The sequence below is a fragment of the Hydra vulgaris genome, chromosome 01 (genome assembly GCF_038396675.1).
Source record: "Hydra vulgaris chromosome 01, alternate assembly HydraT2T_AEP".
In the NCBI taxonomy this organism is placed as follows: domain Eukaryota; kingdom Metazoa; phylum Cnidaria; class Hydrozoa; order Anthoathecata; family Hydridae; genus Hydra; species Hydra vulgaris.
Window position 1 is genome coordinate 28,151,940 of NC_088920.1, and position 23,805 is coordinate 28,175,744.

The 23,805-nt window shown below is 26.2% G+C and overlaps 1 protein-coding gene across 1 annotated transcript in view; it reads right to left on the reverse strand.

Annotated features, from left to right (window-relative positions):
- Window positions 1–13,793: 13,793 nt before the first annotated feature.
- LOC136074301 (NACHT, LRR and PYD domains-containing protein 14-like) overlaps window positions 13,794–23,805 on the reverse strand; it is a 42,300-nt gene continuing 32,288 nt past the window's right edge. Inside the window, exon 4 of the mRNA XM_065786607.1 lies at window positions 13,794–14,491. Within this exon, the coding sequence (XP_065642679.1) occupies window positions 13,833–14,491 (659 nt within the window). The 3' untranslated portion in view covers window positions 13,794–13,832. The remainder of the gene's footprint in view (window positions 14,492–23,805) is intronic.

Genomic DNA, 23,805 nt, shown 5'->3' on the forward strand with positions numbered 1-23,805 from the left:
CCACTATGTTAGCTACTGCCTTGACAAAAAAAGAATACTTTAGATGTTTTTTGATTGATGTTTTAGTACATAAATTACATCACCTTCTGGAAGGGAGCGGAGAATTTATTAGTCTTGTGACAACTCGTATGGGACTTGTTACTAAAAAGTTACGGTGCTTAAACGAGTGGTTAGGAAAGGGGTTAAAAACGGTCAAAATTGTGTGACGTAATTTCAGGATGACTCCTAAACTTATATTAGATAAAAAATCCATAACTAATTCTCATAATTCTCATTTTAAAGAAACACATGTTCGGAGGCACTTCATGCACCTTTGAATAAGAGTTATAAGTTATTTTCTAAAATATCCCCGATGAAGAAAGGAGATTTTTTAAAACTGTTCCATTAACAATCAAAGTAAACTTAGTTTTTTCTATAGTTTTAAGAGATTCAGAGTGAAAAGATATACTTTTTTTGTTCGTTTTTATGTTATTTTTTGTTATCACATAGTTAGTTAGTATAATATATTTCGCTGTTCATATAAAAATAAATAGTTGTATTACAAGGAAACTTTTACGTTACACAAAGAATATAAATAAAAACAAATTGAGGCTCAAAGAAGCGACGGATGAGAGGTGTCATAACAATATTTTCATAGAGCCTCTTTAACAATAACATGTAAAGCCAACATGGTTTTAGTAAGTTTACAATAAATATTTTCTGTGAAAAATACTACGTAAAGATTATAAAAACTTCGTTGCAATAAAAATACTAAAATTTTTAGTCAAACAACGTTAAAATAAAGATGCAGTAGCTTGTCAAATATATAAAGTAAATACTTATAAGATCTAGGAGTGTATATATATATATATATATATATATATATATATATATATATATATATATATATATATATATATATATATATATATATATATATATATATATATATTTATGTGTGTATTATGAATAGTTAATTTTAATTCGTTTTTCAGAATAGGAACATTTTGTTTTAATATGTAGTTATTATAGTAAATAATTGATCAGTTAAGTTTTGATTTCTTAAAATATACTTTAAAAACACTAAACCACTGAGAATTTCGGCAGTCAATCTGGAACGCATTTTTGTTGAAAAATTTCCGTCAATGAAAAAAACACTTTCACAACCCACTAATGTAGGCTTAATGGTAAGAAGTGCTTTGTATAATTGTTCCAAGTTATTTGTTCTCTTCCCATTTCCTTCAATAATTTTGAGCTCTATTTCAAGTTACAAAGGTTCATGGATTTGTTTTGGTGGCGCTAAAAATGTTAACAACAAGTTATGAAGAGTGCGTTCACTAAAAGATGCACTTTTTTCCTGTGCTATTACTCTAACTTCAACGAGCATTTTGGATTCCTCAAAATAAACGTTTATACAATTGCTTTGCAATTAATTTTACATTACATTTAGATGAATATAATTAAAATTAATTCGATTGTGGATATTGGTCATTGTGGAGGAACATAAGTAGAGAAACTATAGATGTGATCGGCATTTAGAGCCAAAGGCGTGCTGGTTTTTTGAAGTTTATTGAAAACAAAAATTATAGTTCCTTCGGAAATAATCAATTTCGCCTCTTTTTTACTTAATTCAATCACAGCTTATGGTAAAGGCTCCAATAAAACTACAAGCTCTTTAAGGTGTGAAATACGGTTACCAAATGGAACCATTGCACCTAGTTCCTCTAAAGTCATATAGATAAGGTCACATTTAGTTATGAAAAAAGTCATATATATAGGGTCACATGTTGCTATGAAAAAAGTCATACAGATAGGGTCACATGTTGTTGATAGGGTCACACGTTGTTTATAAAAATGTTCTGCTATCTTAATGTTGGCGTTGTTTGTCAAAATAAAATACAAATTTTATTTCTTAACGGAAAAAAATATGTAAATTGAAAAAAACCATGGTCGTATTGTAATTTTTACAACTGCTGTATTTTTGGAATTTTTTTTTAACATTTTGTTATCAAAACTTTTTTTACTATTTAAATATAATTACAAAAAAATTATTTTTTTATAAAAAGGTACGACACCAACAAAACCAAAGTCAATAAGGTATAACCGATTGTAACTAAAAAAGCAATAGTTATAAATGTTACTTCGTTGTCTTTCAAACAACTAGTAAAATGAAAAAAAACCTTAACAAGTTTTTCTTCTATTTTATTTTGGAATTCTGGAAGAATAAGGTTTACGTCTTGAAGTAATAAACAGAAGTACGTACATTTTCTCAGAAGTGCATACTTATTTGTTCTCTAATATTTGTATTGCCAATTGGCTTTTCTTAGTTTTTAATTAACAATAAAAATGATAATCATAAAAATTAGCCTACATAATAATTTAGTCGGAATTTTAATATCAGCATAGTAAAACCTGATGGCTTATGGTTGTATATGAGTAATCGTACTAAATGAATAAAGACTATATAAATAACTAACAAGGTTCTAAATATCTCATATGAGATAAATTAGGTTCTTGTTATTTATTTGCTTGGCATGAATTTTTTAATATTTAATTTTTATATCAGATTATTCACAATAGACAATTATCAAGGTTGAAGCTTAAGTTATAACTCCTAATGTTCCAACACACCCTTGTTGGTCGACTACCACTTTCCACCACACTTTCAAAACTATCATAACTGGAAATAAAGAAAAAAAAACGAATTAGCAATCAAGAAAAAAATATACAAATATTTGAGACAAGGTTATTCAATTAAAAAAATTAAAAAACTCCCCAAAAAATTGTGAAATTGTTGCAAGTGTATTTGTTTAGACAAGATGAGAAAAATATTATTTAAAGGACAATGAGAAAGGCCTCAGAGTGAAAGCAGCACTTTATTAAAAAAACTACTGAACAAACAAGGTTCAGGGTATAAAAAAAATTTATGCTTGCTTACATCAGACAGGAGGGAAACTTGTTTATATTGGAGCAGGAAATATCATATTACCATAAAAATTGAATTTTCTTGAGCTAGGACATTTTTTGAATGTACCAAACGCCAAAAACAACATTCAAAATTTTTTCAAAAATTCACCCTTTCAAATTACACAAAAGTTCCGTACTTTGATGTAAAAACACTTGTGTTTAAGCCTAAAGCTCCTAGCCTAGGGTATTTTAAGATCCGTTTCACTAACGTTTACATAGAGGCGCGAATGTCTAAGTCAAAAAACATGCAAGCGTGTCGAAGACAAATCTTGCATTAAGATAATTGGTTTGCTATTACCATAAAACCAGGTTACCTTACTCCTACAACAGTTTTTTTCGCAACGTTTTTGAAAAGTGTTCGCGGTTCTCCAGCTCTAATAACATTTATGACTTTTTGACATAAAAGGTTTTGTTCTAATATGGTCATTGTGTTCACACATGACTTTTAAATAATGCTGCCGTTTTAGGTGTTTTTTTAATAATTCTGTAAACAATTTTTTTACCTAGTTTTTCTTATGTAAAAGTGGTGTACTTATATTCTAAAACTTATTAAACTTAATGTAAAATTTAGTGTTTTTTATGCGTTTAAATTACACAAAAAATACCATATAAAGTTTTGGTTTATAAACACACTGTTGAAAATAGTGTCTGAATGGAGTTTTGTAAAATGAACCTTTACTGCAGAAAAAAAATCAGCATTTGTTTCAGAACAACGTCGTCCAAAAAACGAAAAAAATGATTTTATGTTGGTGTGGCACAATTAAAACTCACCGATGAAAATCAAAAGTATACATATCATCCGTCCAGAGTTATCTTTTTCAATGTCACTAGAATTTTTCTTTGTCACCAGAGAATATGTCTTTGAGAAAAAGCAATTAAAATTTCAAAAGACCAAAAAATATTTAAAATCAACTTTTCAGCAAATTTTGTTTTAAAAATATTGTAATGTAATATACTTATATGTAATACACTTATGAACCATTTTTAGAAAATTAATGTGAATTTTTTATTTAAAATAATTATTTTTCACTTTGTGATTCCTGAAAAATCTTAAAAAACGCAAAAAATTGTATAATGCTTTATGTCAGTTTCACTGCTTTTTTTTTATTATAAATTTTGCCCAAAACCACTAATCTTTTTAAGTATCAATATTTGTGTACGTGTTATAAGTTAATTAATTGTTTAAGTAAATGATGTCTGTAAACCGTATTTCAGATAATATTTAATTGTGTTTAAATGAAATGTTTATATTAGGAAATCAACACTTGTAAGAAAAGGGCACATCGCATAACTAAATACAAAGTGTTGCTATAAAATTTGTATAAACTTTAGGCCTCAGATTCTGGAGGACCGTGCCTTTCCCCATAATTTCGCAAAGTAAAGTTGTTTTTTTTGCAGATAAAAAGTTGAAAAATATTAAATAAAAAGAAATACTTAATTTTACTTTCGGCATCATGCACAAAAATAAATCGATTTATTAGTTTTAGTGGTACCTATGAAAGTAACTTGAGTTATTTTACACCATGAAAAAAAGTCATTAGTTAAAAAAAACATTACTTAAATTGTCAGCGGGGATGAGTTAAAATAGGGAACATTCGTAAAGTACGTACGCTTTTATTTCAAACTCTCTCCCTCACCCCCCCCCCCCCCACATTTGCCATACGTTCTTTTGAGTACCCTCTAGCTCCTTAAAAGTAAGTACTTTGTTTAACCTACTAACCCAATATTTTATGATTCTTACTTTTAAATTTGACCCACGTCTCCTTACTTTTAAATATAACCCACAGCTCTCCCCCTCCCCCATCTCATATACACCATTTGCAGATCCTCTCTTCTCCGAGTGTACTTACTTTATGGACGATCCTTTACCTAACTTAAAACTATAAAAATATTTTTAAATTAATTAAATAACTTATTAGTATTGTAAAAACATTAAATCCTAATAATATTATTTTAATATATGTATTATATATTAATGCATTATACTATTTTATATTACAATTTGTTCAATTCAAATACTTCAACTGAGCAAGAGTAGAATAAAATGTAAAGAGCATTGACTGACGATAAAGTTTAGCTAGTAACTACAATTCACAAAATAAAAAATTACAGACTTTCATTAAGTCCGTGCAAATGAGTTTCGAAAACAAAAGATAAACCTATTTGCAACCAATTTTCTGTATAATAAACATTTTTTTAACATTTGATTTAAACATGGGCGTAGATCATATTTTGTATATTGTATTATAAGACTATATCTCTTATTCACCCATGATCTAAATAAAATAAGTTTTTGTCAAATACTTTCTTACTATTCAAGAATCCGAACAACACGAGTATGAAATTTTTTACAGAAACGACAAAATTTGCATGAAAGCATTATCAAGAATATTTAGATAAACAACGCTCTGAACCATTCAAAAAGCTGAATAAACTTTCCACAACACGATGGAACTTTTGGGCAGAATGTATTAAGAGGTTCATTAAAATTTCAATTGGAACCAAATAAAAAAGAGCTTCAACTCATACCAACTATTTAAAAAAAATCTATGCCAATTGATTTTTGAGATATATGAAAAACATTTCAGAATATGGAAAAAGAAAATCGCCCAAAGATCCAGAGTATTTAGGTCATTGTCCAATTCGTGTTAACAAGCGGTGCTACATCTGTCACACCAGAATGCTCTTTTTCAATGCAGAGATCAACAATGACTCGAAAATTATATAACTTTTTGTCAGCACTAAATATGCACATTGATATTATCAAGAGTCTATCTTTATTAGAAGTATCCGAACAATTTACTGCTGCACATGATAAGCGCAGGAGTGAGTTTTGAACATTTACTATAAAGGACATTAATTAGATTTTTTGTCACATTGTTGCAATTTTTTTAGTATTTAAGAAAATCGGGCAACAAGTTTTTTTGAGTCATTAAAATTCAAGATAAATATTTTACTTTAGCCCCATTCCCTCTTTTAATGCACACCGTGGCCCATGTGGCGTCCAACAGACTTTAATGTTCTTATCAAATTTAGCGAACTAGATATCTCGGTCATTTTTTATTTTTTGTCAATGCTGCTATGCATTGCATCCACTCCTTGAATGCAAACATTGACGCTTACATAATATTTTTAAGTTATAGAATCTGGAAGATAGATGCATCTGGAAAAGTATTTAAAAAATGCTTTATTGCGGTGCTCATAATACTGTCTCTGTTTTGCGGAACGCAGGAATCAGACCATAATATGAGATTTGTGAGAAAGTGTGGTAAGCACAGACTCTAACATTTTTAGGATAGCAGATGCCATATTATTGGATACAAAAGTTACGACACTAAACAGCTTTATCCACGGAAAGATTTGCTGTCATGTTATAAACAACTTTTTTAGATAAAAGAAGTTTGAGTTCTCAGCTTTATTATACACAGTAAAAAAAATTCATCATTTTAACATCATTCAATTCTAAAGTTTGGATTTTATCTTGTTAACTTATCAATTAAAGACTTGGATTTTAACATTATATATAACTTTAGATTTAGATTTATAATGTTATATTAATAAAATAATGTCATATGTGTGTTAAGATGTTATATTTAACGTTATACTTAACATGTTCAAGTAATGTTATTCACCGTGTCTACCCCGTCATTAATTTATTCGGAAATAGCCTATACTAATTTTTAAGGAAATAAACTTTACTGTCATTATGGAGGACAAACAATCAGGGTTTTTGAGAGGATGAGGCAAGCTAGAAAACGCGTGGGATACTTAATGGTTTTTTTTTTTTTTTTTTTAATGGTTAATGTGTTTGAAACTTTAATATTTAGATTAAAAAATGGACATGAAAAAAAAATTGTAGAATTAAATTTTCGGCTATTTTTACGAAAAAAATAGGACTTAGTTATAGTTGAATTAGACGGAATCTGGCGTATTCCAATAGCCCATGGACAGTTAGCCATGCTAGCTTATGCTCAAAAGCAAGGAAGATGAAGGGCTGTGGTTATTTGAAGTTCTTTGAAGCAACGAGACTATCTCCGTGATTCTAAGAAGATAATCTTTCTATTTGAATGCGCTTTATCAATCTTTGCTTAATAAAGAAAAAGGAGAAAGAAATTTTTTGATCTCCACAAACAAATCTTTCTATTGTTTCCTTGCTCTTTCTTGAGCACGAAAGCAGTATTCAAAAGCTGGGAAATTGTCATCTTCGTTGGACTGGAGGAGCAAGGGATCAATGGAGAAAACTCATTGATTGTACGAACAGCAACAATTTAGTCCGTTGAATCAAAGGTTCTACGTAGATTGGATAGAAGCATACATTCGTCTTACAGTATAGATTTAGAACTCTTCTTACTAGCATAGATTTAGAATTTCAGAAGCAAATAAGTTCTTTGAACGCTAAATGGAGGACCATTCTGTGTTGAATTTTGGATGTGACTCTTTTTTTTGGCCTCTAGAAATTTAACTAGGTAACTTATTATAAAGTTCTCTCGATATCAATTTTCATTATTTATTTAACTATTGTAATAATAGTTGAGTAAAAAAACAAATAACTTAACCATAATTTTTTCAAATCTTTTAATTAAAAGATTACCTTTTATTAATCATTAGACTATATCTTTATTAAATTTACATTAGTAAAATTAATAAAGATATAGTCTATTTCTTAACATTACTGGAAAATATAGAGGTAGAACATTATATATTTTCAATTTGGCTTTTACATTTACTAAGCTTACTAAAAATTTCAGTTATTTTTTGTCTTTACTTAAAGATTTTAAATAAACATTACAATTACTATAAACAGGTATCAAACTAAGCATTGGTGGATAATTAATGACAGTTACAGCTGAGATTTTATACTTTTTTTTTGGAAATTTGTTTTTGAGGATTCAAAGAAGAATTTAGTTGCCGCTGTTTACGCTGTAGTTCTATGTTTGCTAAAATGATTGAGTTTACAACACATGTAATGTGTCTAACTCAAAACTTGCCGGAACATGTCATACGTTTAAATAAGTTGAGTTCTGAACTAAGTAAAACAGATAAAACTGAATGGTCAAGAAACTATAGTATTGTTAACCTTAGTATTCGATCAGATATTCCAAATTTTCACCAAGCAGTTACTTTTTGATTCAATGCATGATTTACTGGAAGGGCTTGCACCATTACATTTAGAGTTCTAGGATGGGATTGAGCCATTACATTTAGAATTCTTTTCATTGTGCTGCAAACCAGAAAATATTTCCTCAACTGACTTTTAACCAATGGCTTTAATCATACATATAAAATTCTGGTATTGCAAACCCTGGAGTTACTTTACCTCCACTTAAATAGTTACTTTACCTCCACTTAAATAGTTACTTTACCTCCACTTAAATAGTTACTTTATCTCCACTTAAATAGTTACTTTACCTCCACTTAAATAGTTACTTTACCTCCACTTAAATAGTTACTTTATCTCCACTTAAATAGTTACTTTACCTCCACTTAAATAGTTACTTTACCTCCACTTAAATACTACTTACTTGTTACCTGCACTTAAATATATATATAGTTACTTGTTACCTGTACTTGTTACATAGTTATAGTTACTTGTTATATAGTTGTTATATACTTGTTATATACTTGTTATATAGTTACTTGTTACCTGTACTATAGTTACTTGTTACCTGCACTTAAAATTCAAAAAGGTTTTGGTAGTGTAAAAGTATCAACTTTCTATCGTGTGCTGTTTTCTTAATTATTAAGATGTATGAATTTATCTGACCCTCACCTATCGTGCTTAATTAAACTTATACAAACAGTGCAGCTATGTATGTCTCCGTTGGTAACTGATGTTTATTTTAAGGACATAAAGGTTTGTATTCAAGCACATCATTGCAGTTTCCGTCAATTATATTCACACAGTTTTATTCCAAAACTTTATTTTGTACACTATCCATCACAAGCATCTTAATATGATTCATAACGTGGACATCTTTGTCTTGCATTTGAACGTAAAAATGAAGTAATAAAAAATGTTATACATTTTGATTTTGAAAATATACCATATTCTGCTTGCAAATCAACGATTGTAAATTATTTTTTTAATTCTTGAGGTGAAAGACGATGTGATGTTTATAGAAAGGTTGATCAATTAAAACTAAAGAATGGTTTCATTTCAATTGCAATTATTAACGAAATACTTTATAAGCAAGTTGACGTTGTTTCTCGCCACAATTGGAAATAAATTAGAATTATATAAAACTCTTGAAATTTTAACAAAAAATAAAAAGCATATATTCAAAGTGCGGAAATTAAATATTAAAAGTTATTCTTCTTACATTACAACTGAAATTTCTTTTCGCATTAAATATAGAGAACTAGGAACTTTTTTATTTCCATGGTGTGTCCTTTAATTATGCTCTGATGACCTAAGTTAAACTTTTTGTAATAACAAACTTCTAATAACAAACAACTTTGTTATAAACACTATTTTTATTGGAATTATCCCATATAAATTTACTTAAAATAGCTATTGGCGAAAAACAATTAGTTGTATTAATATGATTTCAGTAATTATAATACTTCATATAAAGAATTATTTTTGACTCATAATTATTAAATTTGCGCTTTTTGAGTTAGTAACAAAAATATATGTTCAGAGATTTTTTTCAGATAATGGAGATTTTATTCTTTAGATAATATTTTAGTTGTTTTAGTATTTTTAAATATTTAGTATTCTTTAGATATTAAAAACACCATTTCCTGAAGCTGGTGCTCTTAACATTAAACAATATTACAATTTTTCATTGACTGAGTATTTGAATGGAAAAGTATTGCCATCAATAATGTTAGAAAAAAGTAATGAAAAATAATATTAGAAGTTATTTATTGCAGGGATTGTCTACAGGTTATGATTAATGGTTAAAAATAGAGTTTATTGCACACCTGGAGTTTTTAATGATATGTCAATTTAAATTATCTATGGAGGACTAGGTAAATTTATTTTATTAATTTAAAATCATGAAATTAATATAATACAGTTTATAATTATAATAATTTGTTTAATATAGACTTTGTGTTGCAGATATTGCAACATTTTTTTGTCTACAGCACAATATACATATTTATATATCGCCAATTTTCTTGTTGATATATAAATATGTAGATATATAAATATGTCTATATATATTTATATATATCTATATATATATATATATATATATATATATATATATATATATATATATATATATATATATATATATATATATATATATATATATATATATATATATATATATATATATATATATATATATATATAAATTATCATAAGTTGATTTTGTTTCTGATCATTGTCCCATTGAAATTTGCTGTAAATAATAAAAATCATAATGTTTTGGTCATTAATATATAACAGAGATTAAGTATTTGTTTGCCATGCATGATGAAAGGAATACATTTGATGTTCGTTTTACCTTTATAACTGAAGTTGTAAAGGTAAAAAATAAACAAATGTTCATGACATAAAGAAAGTTTGTGATGCTCAGATTTTTTCAAAAGTAAAAAAATAAGAAAGAGAATTTAAATAAAAACACTGACTTATAAATATGACCTTTTTGAATATAATTTTTAAAACTCTATTCCTGGTATTTTTATTTTTAATTTTTTTAATAAAAAAATTTTTAAAATGTAAAAATAAATTTTTTTTGATGTGGTGTGATTTTTTTTTATATAACTAATATCAGCTAGTTTAAAAATAAAAGGAGTGGGGAGGAGGGAGGAGTAGGGGAAGGGCGCTTATAATGGAAATGCTTTCTCTCTTATAACTACTTACAATGATTTAATAATTGTACAGATAGGTGAAAGAATATTTTTATATTGTTTTCAATAAAGTTTTCGCATATGCAAAATACCGCTCCCATACTTTATCCCTTGTGTTTCCCCGACAAATATTTAGCCATATCATGAAGTTAAAACTGTAAACATTTTGTTTTTACAACAAAATATTTATATTTTAGTTTTTAGAAAGATTAGAAGTTAGACACCAAATTTGTGCAACGAAACTTAATTTCCAGCCACGTTCAGAGATACTTGCATACGGACTATTATTCTGGAGATTTTTTTTTTTAGTTCTGCTATTAAAGTCAAATTATTTTATTTTTAATAATCTCTACTTCTAAAGTCCAATTATTTTGTTTAAATTAAAAACAAGTCAGAAACAAGTCATAACATCATTATTTAATTTCTTAATGTTTTTCTTTAATAAAATCTTTATATTGCACGCATTTCTATTTAAGAGAGCTATACAAGTTTTAGTAATGTTTATAAGTATTTTTTTTAGCTTGAGTTTTTTTATTATATTTTTTATTTATTTTTAAGTAAAAGAATTAAAATTATTCTTTTAAATTAAATTATTATACCTTATAATGACGGTTTGATACCGATATTTAGAAGAGAGAGAGAGAGAGAGAAAATAAAAATATTTTGAAAAAGAACTTAAAACCAGTAAAAAACATGATATCAGGGGTCGTCCATAAAGTACGTTCACCAAAAGTTTTGATATATGACTCCCTCCTCCCCTGTTGCCATGCGTACTTTTAAGTTCCCACCCCCTTAAAAAGTACGTACGTTTTTCAAACACCACCCCCCCTCCCTTTTTTTTTTTTCAATAAATTTTTTTTTTCCAATAAAAAAGTTTATTAAATAAAAAAAGGTGGAGGAGGTACCTTAGATGCTTTATACGACCCCAAAGCCCTTTGTTTGCGCGATTTTAAAACGTCTTCAAGTATATATACAAATATTAATTTTAATAAAGTTTAGTAACATTTTATAAATGTGTGTGCATGGGCTTGAGGTTAATGTGTAGGACATAGGCGGCAAAGACCGGAGTTCAATTCCTAAATATTCCAGGTTGTGCTTTTTTTTTTGTTTGAATAAAGAATTAAATAAAGATAGATCATACTTAAGAAGGACGTTTGTATCAGGCACCCTTCTTTAGTAAGTCCGTTAAAAACGAGTCTTACGCGAGATCAGTAATATTGAAAACAAAGACTAAAACCCAGAGCCGAGGAAAGACTAAAATTACCTCTTAATTTAAGGTGTTAGTGGGGTGGGGACAGCAAATTTTGTTGCTTTTTGCTAATTTAAGGAGCTTTTTAATTTGGCCGAACCTAGCGGTAAATTTTGAAGATTTTTGAGACCTTAATGACACGTTTTTTTAAGGGGAACTCTAACCCATTAACCACAGTACTGCTAAATCTGCTTTTTATCAACTAAAAAAATAGGTTGCCTGAAATATGCTTTACTCAGGGCCAGCATTTAAGATGTAGCATGTGCCCCTGCCCATACGTTAGGGCAATATGTAGTGAAACTTTCAACGTTACTATCTTAAACAAAATTTAAATTTATCGACAGATTTTACATTTTATGTTGTAAACTTTGTAATTAATAAAAGTTACGACCCTGCAAAATTTACACCCTCCTCCTTTAGGGGATCGAAAAATAACTTTTGTAATTTACAATATTTTTCTACAAATAATAAAATCTGTCGATAAATTTAAGTAGTAAAGTTGAAAATTTTACTACATTAAAGCCCTCTCGTATGGTTAGGGATTAGCATTTTAGAGCTCTTTGTTCCCAGGCCTCCGCCATTCCAATTTTTTTACAAGGCCTCATTATTTGGCATAGTTATAAACATACTTAAGTTTGGAGTTTGCACCATGTCTGAAGGTGTCCTATGTAGAACATCAAAAAAAATCCTGATAGCGTTTATGCATGTGTGTGCGTTGAGGGAAAATATACCCTCTACTCCCTATACCATACATCATTTTGTTGGCAAACTAGGAACTTTAGTCAGAGTTTTAACTTTTTATTGATTAGCTGGTTAATTGTGATAAATTAGAAAATCGAAGTACGTACTTTTGATACTTTTGAACCCTTTCCCCCTCCCCCTATTCGCTTTTTGAATACCCTCCCCCGTTCCCCTATGAGCGTACGTACTTATTGGACGACCCCTATGAACTATTCGTCGGTCGTAAAAAAAAAGGTTTAATTAATTTTTAAATAAAACTTTTCACAAAAAATTGAAAACTATAAAAAAAACATATATATTGATTTAAATATTTCTTTTAATATTTATTGAAATTTTATATTTTATAACGTTTCGATCGATTAAATAAAATTTAAAGACGGTTTAAAATAAAGTAAAAACGTGAGATGAAACATGAAATTTCGAATAAAAAGCTTCGAAGAAAAATTCTACTAAAACATCGAATTTTTTATATCCTTGGCGACGCATATCTCTTAAATAAACAATGGCGAAAACCTTGAAAAATTATTTTTTATCAACGTAAATTTGCGTAAAAAGTGTATAAAGAGTGCATATCTAATGTAAAAATAATTTTTATATTTATTATAAAATTAAGTTTTTTCAAAATTCAACCAAATCAAAAACTTATGACTTTATCTTAAATATAGTACGATACTAATTAAGATTACAACAAATGTTTAACAAATATTTATAAACAATATAATATAAAAAATTATACATTAATAACATAATAATTAAAAACTGAAAATATAAAAATATTAAAAAAAAAACAATAATAAATTATGTACCGTAATTTAAAAAGTATAATGTTATTAATAATAATAACAATAAAAAATAAATATAACGATAAAAAAATTTTAAAAATTTATATACCATAATAATAGTTATACTTAATAAATTAATAATTCAATAAGTTATATTATAATTATAACTATTAATTTATTTATTAAATATATTTGAAAACGAATTAATTTATGATATTATATGAATAAAAATTTAAACTTTTAAATAATAAATCTAACAAACTGGTTAAGTTAATTTGTATAATCAAAAACATAATTATTATAAATTATTACATTAAATATTTCATTATATATTTATAAATATTGTTTTTTTTTAATATATTCAAAATATTAAATGTTTTATCGTGTTGTAAAGTTTTTAATTCATCGAGGTTACGAAAATATTCTCCACGATAATTTATCTTAAACTCCTTGATATTCGAACAACGAATCCATTCATAAATTTCTTTAATAAAATCAATGTCGTTGTGAAGGTGAAGATATAATTCTTCACAAAGATTAATCCACGGAAGAAAATTCTTTTCAAAATTATTTTTTGTTATTAAATAACGCGAGATCCATATCCTCAAGCTTTTAATCTCATCTTTCGGTTTCCATCCTTCGAAATTAATTGGACGATCAAAGCTGACGTTGTGAACATTAGTTGAACATTGTATTAAAAGTTTTTTTTCTTCATTATTTAAAATATTTTTATGAACATGTAACGCCGATAAGTTTCTACCAGATTTTAAGTAATGATTTATAAAATAATTTTCGCAAGAAGTTAAGTAAGTTAAGTAAGAAGTTTTTCCATCGTAAATCGAAATACTCCACCGCTTCCGTTTATCTACAATTGATTTTATTTCATAAGTAAATGATGATTGACTTTCATAAAAACATTCAATCAATAAATGGTAATCTTTAATATCATCACTTTTACTTAGACGATCTAAAGTAAATATAATTATTATAAAAATAAACAAATAAGTTACTAAAATATTAAAATTATAATATATATATTATAATATTCTACATATGCACACATATAATTTTATTAATTTATATGAATTTAATGATTGAATAAAAAATCTTATGCTATTTTTTATTTTTATTAAATAGATTATATTTTACATAATAATATTATATACATAAATAATGTTATATTAAAATTATATATAAAAGTATTAAAATAGTGAAACTTTTAAATAAAATAATTCTTTAAAAAAATTATAAAAATATACACAATTTTTTAATTTCGTTCATATAAACATTTTATCACATTTTTAAAACGAAGTAATTTAAATATAAGTTATAAATTAAATATATTTAAAATGACATAACAAAAATTATTCATTTATGTAACTTAAATATACTTTCTTTTATTCATATATTCCAAGAAAATTTCGTCGTTCGGTTGTTTTAATAAAACATAAAACATTTTTTTAAACAAGTGAACGTTATTTAGAAATCAATTTTCAAAAAAAATTTTTGTAAAAGGAATATTTGTTCATTCGATTTCGACGTTGATTAAAAACTTTGACAAATTTATTTCTTTAAGGACGATTATTAGTGAATTCGTAATATAATGAATCTTTCAACATGTTAAGTGCAGGAAAAGGACAGAAAAAAAAGGTAGAAAAAATATTTCGCACTTTATTCCCATAATTAACTCGTTGAAAATATCCGCATTTTATCTGTCTTCCATATGATGTATTTTTATAAATTTTATAAGATAAAATATAATAATATGCCAGGGAGCATATTAAGGAGCATAGTTATAAGGGAGCCAGGTTGATTTCTTTTCAACATATCTATTTAATTTTTTACATCTACTTTCGTTCTACCTTTTTTTTGAAAAACTTACACTTTCATACTCAATTATCGTATTTCCAAGAGGAAACTCGTATTATATTTTCATACGTTGAAAAAAACGAAAACAAATTAACGAATACAAAACTTCAATTTCGTGAAAGCGATATTTTCAAGTTGCAATATTCTTATAAAAATTTTCATACTTAAATGGAGATGAAACAATATATAATCGTTCGTTTTTATAAAATATTTCAACATTTTCATATTAATCTAAAACTCTTTCCATTAACATATAACAAATAAATATATTAAAAGTTTGAAAATTATAAACACGTATTTATATGCTATGTTATATTAAAAAGAATAAGCTTAGAAATAGATACCAAAATATTATAAAAAATGTTATATTAAATTTTAAGGTTTATATAATTTAGTAATTTAATCTTGAATATTTATAATATAATTTAACTAATATATGCACAACAAAAAAAAATACTTATTATCATCAATCCTATACAAAAGACAGTCGTCGTACGTTATTGTTTTAGAAAAAAATAAATTTAGTTTTAAAACAAAAACATTTTTAATAAAAACAAATAAATGAATATAAAACCAAAGAATTTACTTGCGAATATATAATATTATATATAAGTTACTTACGAATTTTAGGAAGTTTTGTTACCCGTGTATGTTTTAATAAACAATGGTGACGCTATGAGTAAAACATTTTTAAGAAAAAAAAAAGCGTTATGTTCTACATACTTAAAACTCGACGATGGAACTTTAAAAAAATCTTTTTACATATTCGAACAAAATTTGAATCAACCGTTTAGTTTTATAGAATAATATCGTAACTATCGGAACCTTTTTTATGAAATATAAAGTCTAATAAATATTGAAAATGTCAATAATGTACCTCCAAAGTGTTTAAAAGTTAACAAAACATACACTAGTTACACATAAATAAGTTAACTGAACCAAATCTAATCTAATTAATGCTTTTCCAGGTCTCATAAATATTTTTTATGTTTTCTGCAAAGAATTTTTTGAAATATATTACTCAAGTTTTATTAGATTAATTATGGTATATTTATTTGTTCAGTTTTATTACATTAATTATAGTATATTTATTTACTTAGTTTTATTACATTAATTATGATATATTTTTTGCGTTTAAAGCAATTAGTTTAATTATATTTGAAATGAAAGTATTTAAGGCTTCACCATTATGTTTAGATCACGTTAAAAGCTTGATAACATGTCGAATAATAAATTATATAATTTCATTGGGGAACATAAGCTATTAATTTAATTGATGTGAAATAAATAATAAATTATATAATTTCGTTGGATAACATAAACTAATAATTTTATTGGTGTGAAATAAATAAAACGAAAATAAAAAATTAAAAAATAGACTTGGTTAATTTTATTTCGTCTGACGTCATTAACATAATATAAAAGCCACAAAAAATGTGTAAAAACGCGTTTTTTTAAAAACACAATTTACAGTTTGTAAATTATTATCAGTTACTTTAGTAATACCTATAAATGAAGCGAATATAAAGTTATATAATATAAATAATTTCATAAAAAATATCATATTATATAAAACGAAGACAAGCAAATATATATATGTAAAATTTGTATTTATTGTTTCTTGATGTTTCCTATTTAAAACAGTTTTAAACCGTAACCATTTTTTTTTATAAAATGCTTAAACAATCCTTTGAATAAATGTGAAATATTTACAATAATTAAAAACTCCATCACAATTGCTATTTTAAATAAAAGAGGCGCATTTATCAAATCGATATAAATTTCGAGTGAGTATTTTAAAAAGCTAATTATATAATTAAAAAATTTTAAAAAAAAAAAGTTTCTGAATTCTTTAAAAAAAGAAGAAGCATTTATATATTATTAATTTAATATGTTAATCATCATGCTCAAACTTTTTAAACGTCAAAACCAGGTACAGTTTTTACGCAACTTCCTCAATGGCTTTTTAGGTGTGTCAAACAGATAGGTGGATGGCATTATACCTTGTTAATCGTTTATTTTGTGAATATCTGGCATCTTTTTCTTTTATTTTTATTTCTTATGTTATCTTGGGATTGTTCATAAATTGGGATTGTTCTAAAACGGTGTAAAATATCGCTGAATTCTTTTGGTAACCCTTATTTTTTGAGCATCTTAAAATAAGTTAAGACATCACTAATTTATGAGAATATCTCTTAAAGAAAACATTTCTTCTAACAAAAGGTCGAGAAAATATAGTATTTTGTTAGAGTAATAGATTTTGTTTGACTAAAAAAATTCCGCTATATCTTTTGAACTTTCACGATTAAATAATCTCACACTATCATCCATTTTAGAGGCAAATAGGAGGAATTACTAAAAATTATATATAAAAAAAAATGAACAAAAAAAAATATTTAAAAATATAAATAAAAATGTTTTAATTATATGTACAAAAGGTTAGATTTATATCTAACCGTTAGTAATAAAGACTTTTTTAACCATTAACGCTCTAAGGTACAATGTTTCAATTTGATATTTTCATTTAAAAAAAAATCCATCCCCGTTGAATTGAACAATAAATAATATCAAATTATGTTAACAAATTTAAAAATGTATCAACCAGGTATAAGTTTTTTTATTATAATCAAACTTATAAAATGTAACATATACTGCCGCAAAATCAATTCATATGAAGTGATTTAAACATGTTTGATGATGTAGAACAATAACAGAAGGAAAAAAAAATAAAGCTACTAAAAAGCAGAACATTAAGTCATTACTCAAAAACTTGCACAAGAGAGAAATGATTGACGTGTATCATTTCGATCAAGCGCGCCCGACAGAAGGTTAAACTTTTGATGACTAACTCAAATCATGTAGTTAGTTTTAATAAATTTTATATTTTATTGTGACATAAATTTTGCTTTTATTGTGTGTCGACACAATCAGTTCCTTTTTAAAAAAATGTTATATTTTGTTTACTGCGACATTAAAAAATCCCAAACATCGAGATATTTATTGTAGGTATCGTATTAGCTTATACAGCTTTTACACTCCATGTAAAAGCGAGCCTGACGTTACGAGTTTAACAAAAAAATATTTTTGCTTAAAAAGCATAATAAATTAACTAACTTTATAATAATGTTTTTTTTTTATAAAAGCTTTAAACTTAAAAAAAAATTAAAAAACTTAATCTGTCTTTCCTTTTTCGATTGAGGATATATTACAAGAGCAGATGCACCTTGTTTCATTCTTTTTAACTTTTAACTTTGATAACAATCATTCAGACAAAAAATAATCTGGTAGTGCTATCAGTAAAACTATAGCTTTACTGATAGCCTTACATTTCTGTTTAAAAATATGATTTTGTCTGGTAAATTTGGTTTCTTGCATCTTCACTAAATTTAATTCGGATGAGAATTTATATCCCATCTAAATTCATGGTCCACAAATTGGTTCAGTGATAGTATCAAAAATACTATTCTTATCTAATAAAAGACCTCTTATATCTTAATTGACAAAAAATGCTTAACAAATCTCTTATTTCCTGAACGAAGCCATCTGTTTTGCATACTTATATTTTGAAACAAAACATTTTTGTTATATTTCTACAAAAGATTTTTTTGATTTTATAAACCAATATTCTGACAAATTTAAACAATCAGACAAATTTATTGGGAATAACTTATCTGAACTATGATCTATTTGTACTTTTGCAGTTGATGGTTTGTGATCAGATTTAAAACTTTTATTTAAGACACAAATTAAAAATCAAACTGAGATCTGTTTGAGGCACACACAAGTTGATTTAAAAACAAAAATAACTTTATAAAAGTATTAATCTCTGCTTAAGACAAATTACAAAAAAAACAAAAAACAAAAAAACAAATTGCTTTCACAAGGTCAAATTTTATAAATATAGAATCTTAATTGATTTCATCAAATTGAATTTTGGCACATAACAGATAAAAACCATATAAATTGTAGATGAACAAAAAATTGTTTCAAAAACCTAAAGCAAAAATAACTTTACTTAAAAACATCTAAACGAGCCTGTGTCTTGTGATTTGATAATCAGTATAACCAGTAAACAAATTGAAAAGTGAGAAACATTTTACACAATAAAAATTATTTATACAATCATTATATTAATATCACAACAACTATTATTATATTTCCATTATTAATACACAAAATAAATATATATAGAAACTAAATCTGTTCTCTACTTAGTTATAAAACATTTTAGCAACATTATTGATGTTAGAACAGTAACTTTGTTTTCTTTTTATTTTTATAACTAATATAATTTAAAACTCTCGTAGCTTAGTTAAACGGGGAGCTCCAAAACTGTGATCAATCTTATCAATTTTAAACTAAATCTCAAATCAAATTCAACCAAAAGCAGATTTGCTCTTCATTTGAAATTTTTATTTATTTATGGTTTAGTTTTATTAACTATTGTTATGAATGCCAATTTAAATTATTGCAGCACAGACATTATGAATGCACATTATTGCACCTTAGACATTATGAATGTACATTTTTGCAACATAGACATTATGAATGTACATTATTGCAACATAAGCAATGTAGATTCGAAACTTAGATAATAACTTTGGTTTCGCCTATATCATATCTATTCTTGTGGAAATAAATTTTGAATACTTTTTAAAAAACTATATTACAAAAAAAATTTAGATGGTTTTAACCCGAAAACTTGTAGTCTACTTGCATAATTACACAGTAAACACACAAATGTCTATTAAACGTCAAAACAACGTTTAGAAAAAACTTCAGATTTGGTCAATTATCCGTTTAGAATTAAATCCAGATTAACTTTTAAAGCAAACATCCATAAAACGTCTGCGCCCATTGATTTGTTGGGATTTAGGACGTAAGATTGTTGCAATAAGAACTTCCATGAATTAGAATGGCGCAATTGACACTTGTTTATTATTTATTTATAAGTCATTTTGCTTTCAGTTGTTGTAAGGAAGTGAATCTTGAAAACGCAAATGCAAAGTCTAATTTAATTATTAAGCCAATAAACAATAATTTTTTAACGTTTTCCATTACATTTTAATAATAAACCGTGTGACTTAAGCTGTTAGCCTTCTGACCAATGGCATATACTTTATTATAATATAATAAACATTTATTAAACCTCGATCAAACAGAATAACGACTTACACTAGTCAATATTGTAAACGTTTGATCGACATTTAATAAACGTATATATTAAAATATTTAAAGTGTAGATTTTAAATCTGTAAATATTTTAATTTAAATAAGGTCGATTAAAGGTTTACAATATTGACTAATGTAAGTCGATATTCTAAACGTTAGACCAACGCTTAGTAAACTTATATATAAAAAAGTTTGAAATACGCATTTCAAATCAAGCGTCGATTTTTAATCAATAATAGGTCGCTAAACATTTTATTCATTTTTCAACCAATTTCAACTAAATATTGACCAACTCTGAACCAATCTGTGTTTACTGGGTAAATTCACCTGACCACCATTTTAACCCTAATCAATGCAAGTTTGATTGTCTAGATAACCTAAGAACACCAAAAATATTTTGTTTTGGTTACAAAGAAGTACAAAAGAACTAATTTTCTGTCTGATCAATGAAAACAAAAATTTCCTTCATTTATTTTTTGATTTAAGAAGAACAATCTTAGGTAAGGGCAACTAATCAATTGCAAAGGTAAATATACAACATAATAAAAAATTTATATTATATTATAAGGAGAACCAAAATCTGGCTATTCTAGCGACGTATCATTTTGCAAATCTTTAAACGAATTAACGAAAAAAAGACATAAAATAAAAAATAAATTTTTGGCCAAGACCTGGCTTGTTTCATTTAGCAGGCAACGCTTAACTTATAAAAAAGGGAAACAAAACAGCCTACAAAAGGTAGTGCAGAGGGACTGACACACCTAGATTTATTCAAAAATGATTTGCCAAGAATGCTGAAAAAGAATGATGTGATATATTCAGAAACACAACAACTTAGAAAAGAAACTGAAACTATAGCAACAAAAACTGATAAAAAAACAACAGTTTTAAGCAAGAACTAGTAAATTCCTAACCTCCAAAGATGTTATTTAAAGGCTTAGACAAAAACATAAAGAAAAGAAAATAAAACAGAGAAAAATAAAACAGAACCTACATGATGATAACTTTCAGAAAAAATGAAAGTGTGGTAAAATAAAAAAAAGCCAAGATCACACAAACATACTCAGACAAAACAATAAAAGTAAAAAAAATCTAAGAATGATTTAAAAAATCTTAGTAATTTAATAAAATTAACTTTCCACTCGTTAGCAAATCACGCCAGCACCTAAAAGGTTGAAATATAAAAATAAAATTAACTTTCTACTTATTAGCAAAACACGCCAAACATCTAAAAGGTTGAAATGAGCTTTAAATTATGCATGGAAAAATATAACAATCATTTATCATATATATATATACATACATATATATATATATATATATATATATATATATATATATATATATATATATATATATATATATATATATATATATATATATATATATATATGTATATATATATATATGGACAAGCACACACACACACACACACACACACACACACACACACACATATATGTGCACATATATACATACTTTGATTTTAAAATCAAAAATGTAATATCACCATGGATTACAAACAGTCTATATAAATCTTTAAAGCTCAAACAAAAATTATAATTATATTACTTAAAACATAAAACAATTGAAAGTAAAATCCTAAACAAAAACTATGCATATAAATAACAAAGATTTAAGAGAGTAAAAAAAAAAACACTCTGACTTATTTAAAAAATACAAGTATGCACAATTTAAGGAAATTTACTGGTAACATAAAAACCAAGTAACCATTTAATTTTCTGTATGATCAAACAATTTATTTGGGTCCAAAATTGAATTACTATGATGCCAAAAGCATATATAAAAAAGCTAATGAGATACAATAAAAAAAAAAACAGGCTGTATATAAAGAGTAAAATGGTAAGGTTGCGCAAAAATAAATAAGCACCTAGAAAATCAATGCTAAAGAAGATAAAATATCAGATTTTGATTGCAAAAGAACTGCTATATTACCAAAAAATGTAAAAAAACATGAAGATTTTTATCTCGCCTTAAGAGAATTTGAAAAAAAAAATTTATAAAATATACAAAAAAATAATAACTACTTTAAAAAGGATCATAATTTATAAATAAATTTCATCAAATTGAATTTTGGTGTATAAAAAATAAAACCATATAATTTGAAGATGAACAAAAAATTATAAAAAAACCTAAAGTAAAAATAATATTACTTAAAAACATCTAAGAGAATCTGTGTCTTGTGATTTTAAAATCAGTATAACAAGTAAACAACTTGGAAATTGAGTAATAATTTACACAATAAAAATTATCTACACTATCATTATTATCACGAAAATATAAGAATAAATATAAAGTGAAATTTAATCTATTCTCTACTTAAATAGAAAATATTTTAGCAACATTATACACGTTAGACCAGTAACTTTGTTTTATTTTTTTCTTTATAACAAATATAATTTAAAAAGCTCTCTTGTATTTTAGTACACCGGAATGGGGAGCTCTTAAACTGTGCTAATGATAACAAAGAGATTTATTACTAAAAATATTCATAGTGTTCATTTTCATATACCCGTATACAACGCATTTAACATTGGCGACGAAGATAAATTTATTGCATTCCTTGATGGTTTAATTATTGGTGATTTTATTTTATGGTGTTTTATGGTTATTATTATGAGTAGTACAAATTGATTAGTGCACTAACGTGATGGCTTCTCATTTCGGAAATTTATCAGAATTCAACTCAGATGAGGATCGGGACAATTATGTCGAGAGACTAGATTTTTTCTTTATTGCTAACGACATTATTAATAAAGAGCAACAAAGAGCTATCCTTTTAAGTTCATGTGGATATGTGACATATAAGTTGTTCAAGTCTTTGGTAGCACCGGGAAAAACGAGCGATAGATCGTACACTGAGTTATGCAGGTTGATGAGCAACCACAAGAGTCCAACCCCAAATCCAATAGCCGAACGTTTCAAAATCAATTCAAGAAATAGAGACACTAGTGAATCAGTAGCAACATTTATTGCTGATCTCAGAGCTTTGACCACCCATTGTGCTTATGAAAATACACTGGATGAAATGCTACAAGACAGAATAGTGTGTGGGATTAACGGCTCTCGAATTCAGAAGAGACTACTAAGTGAAGGATCTAACCTTTCGTTACAAAAACATTAGACATTGTGCTAACCATGGAAGCAGCAGCAAATCAAGCAGCAATAATTTAATGCCATCAAAACGTTACCAGCCCAGCAGCAATCAATAAAGTTGAA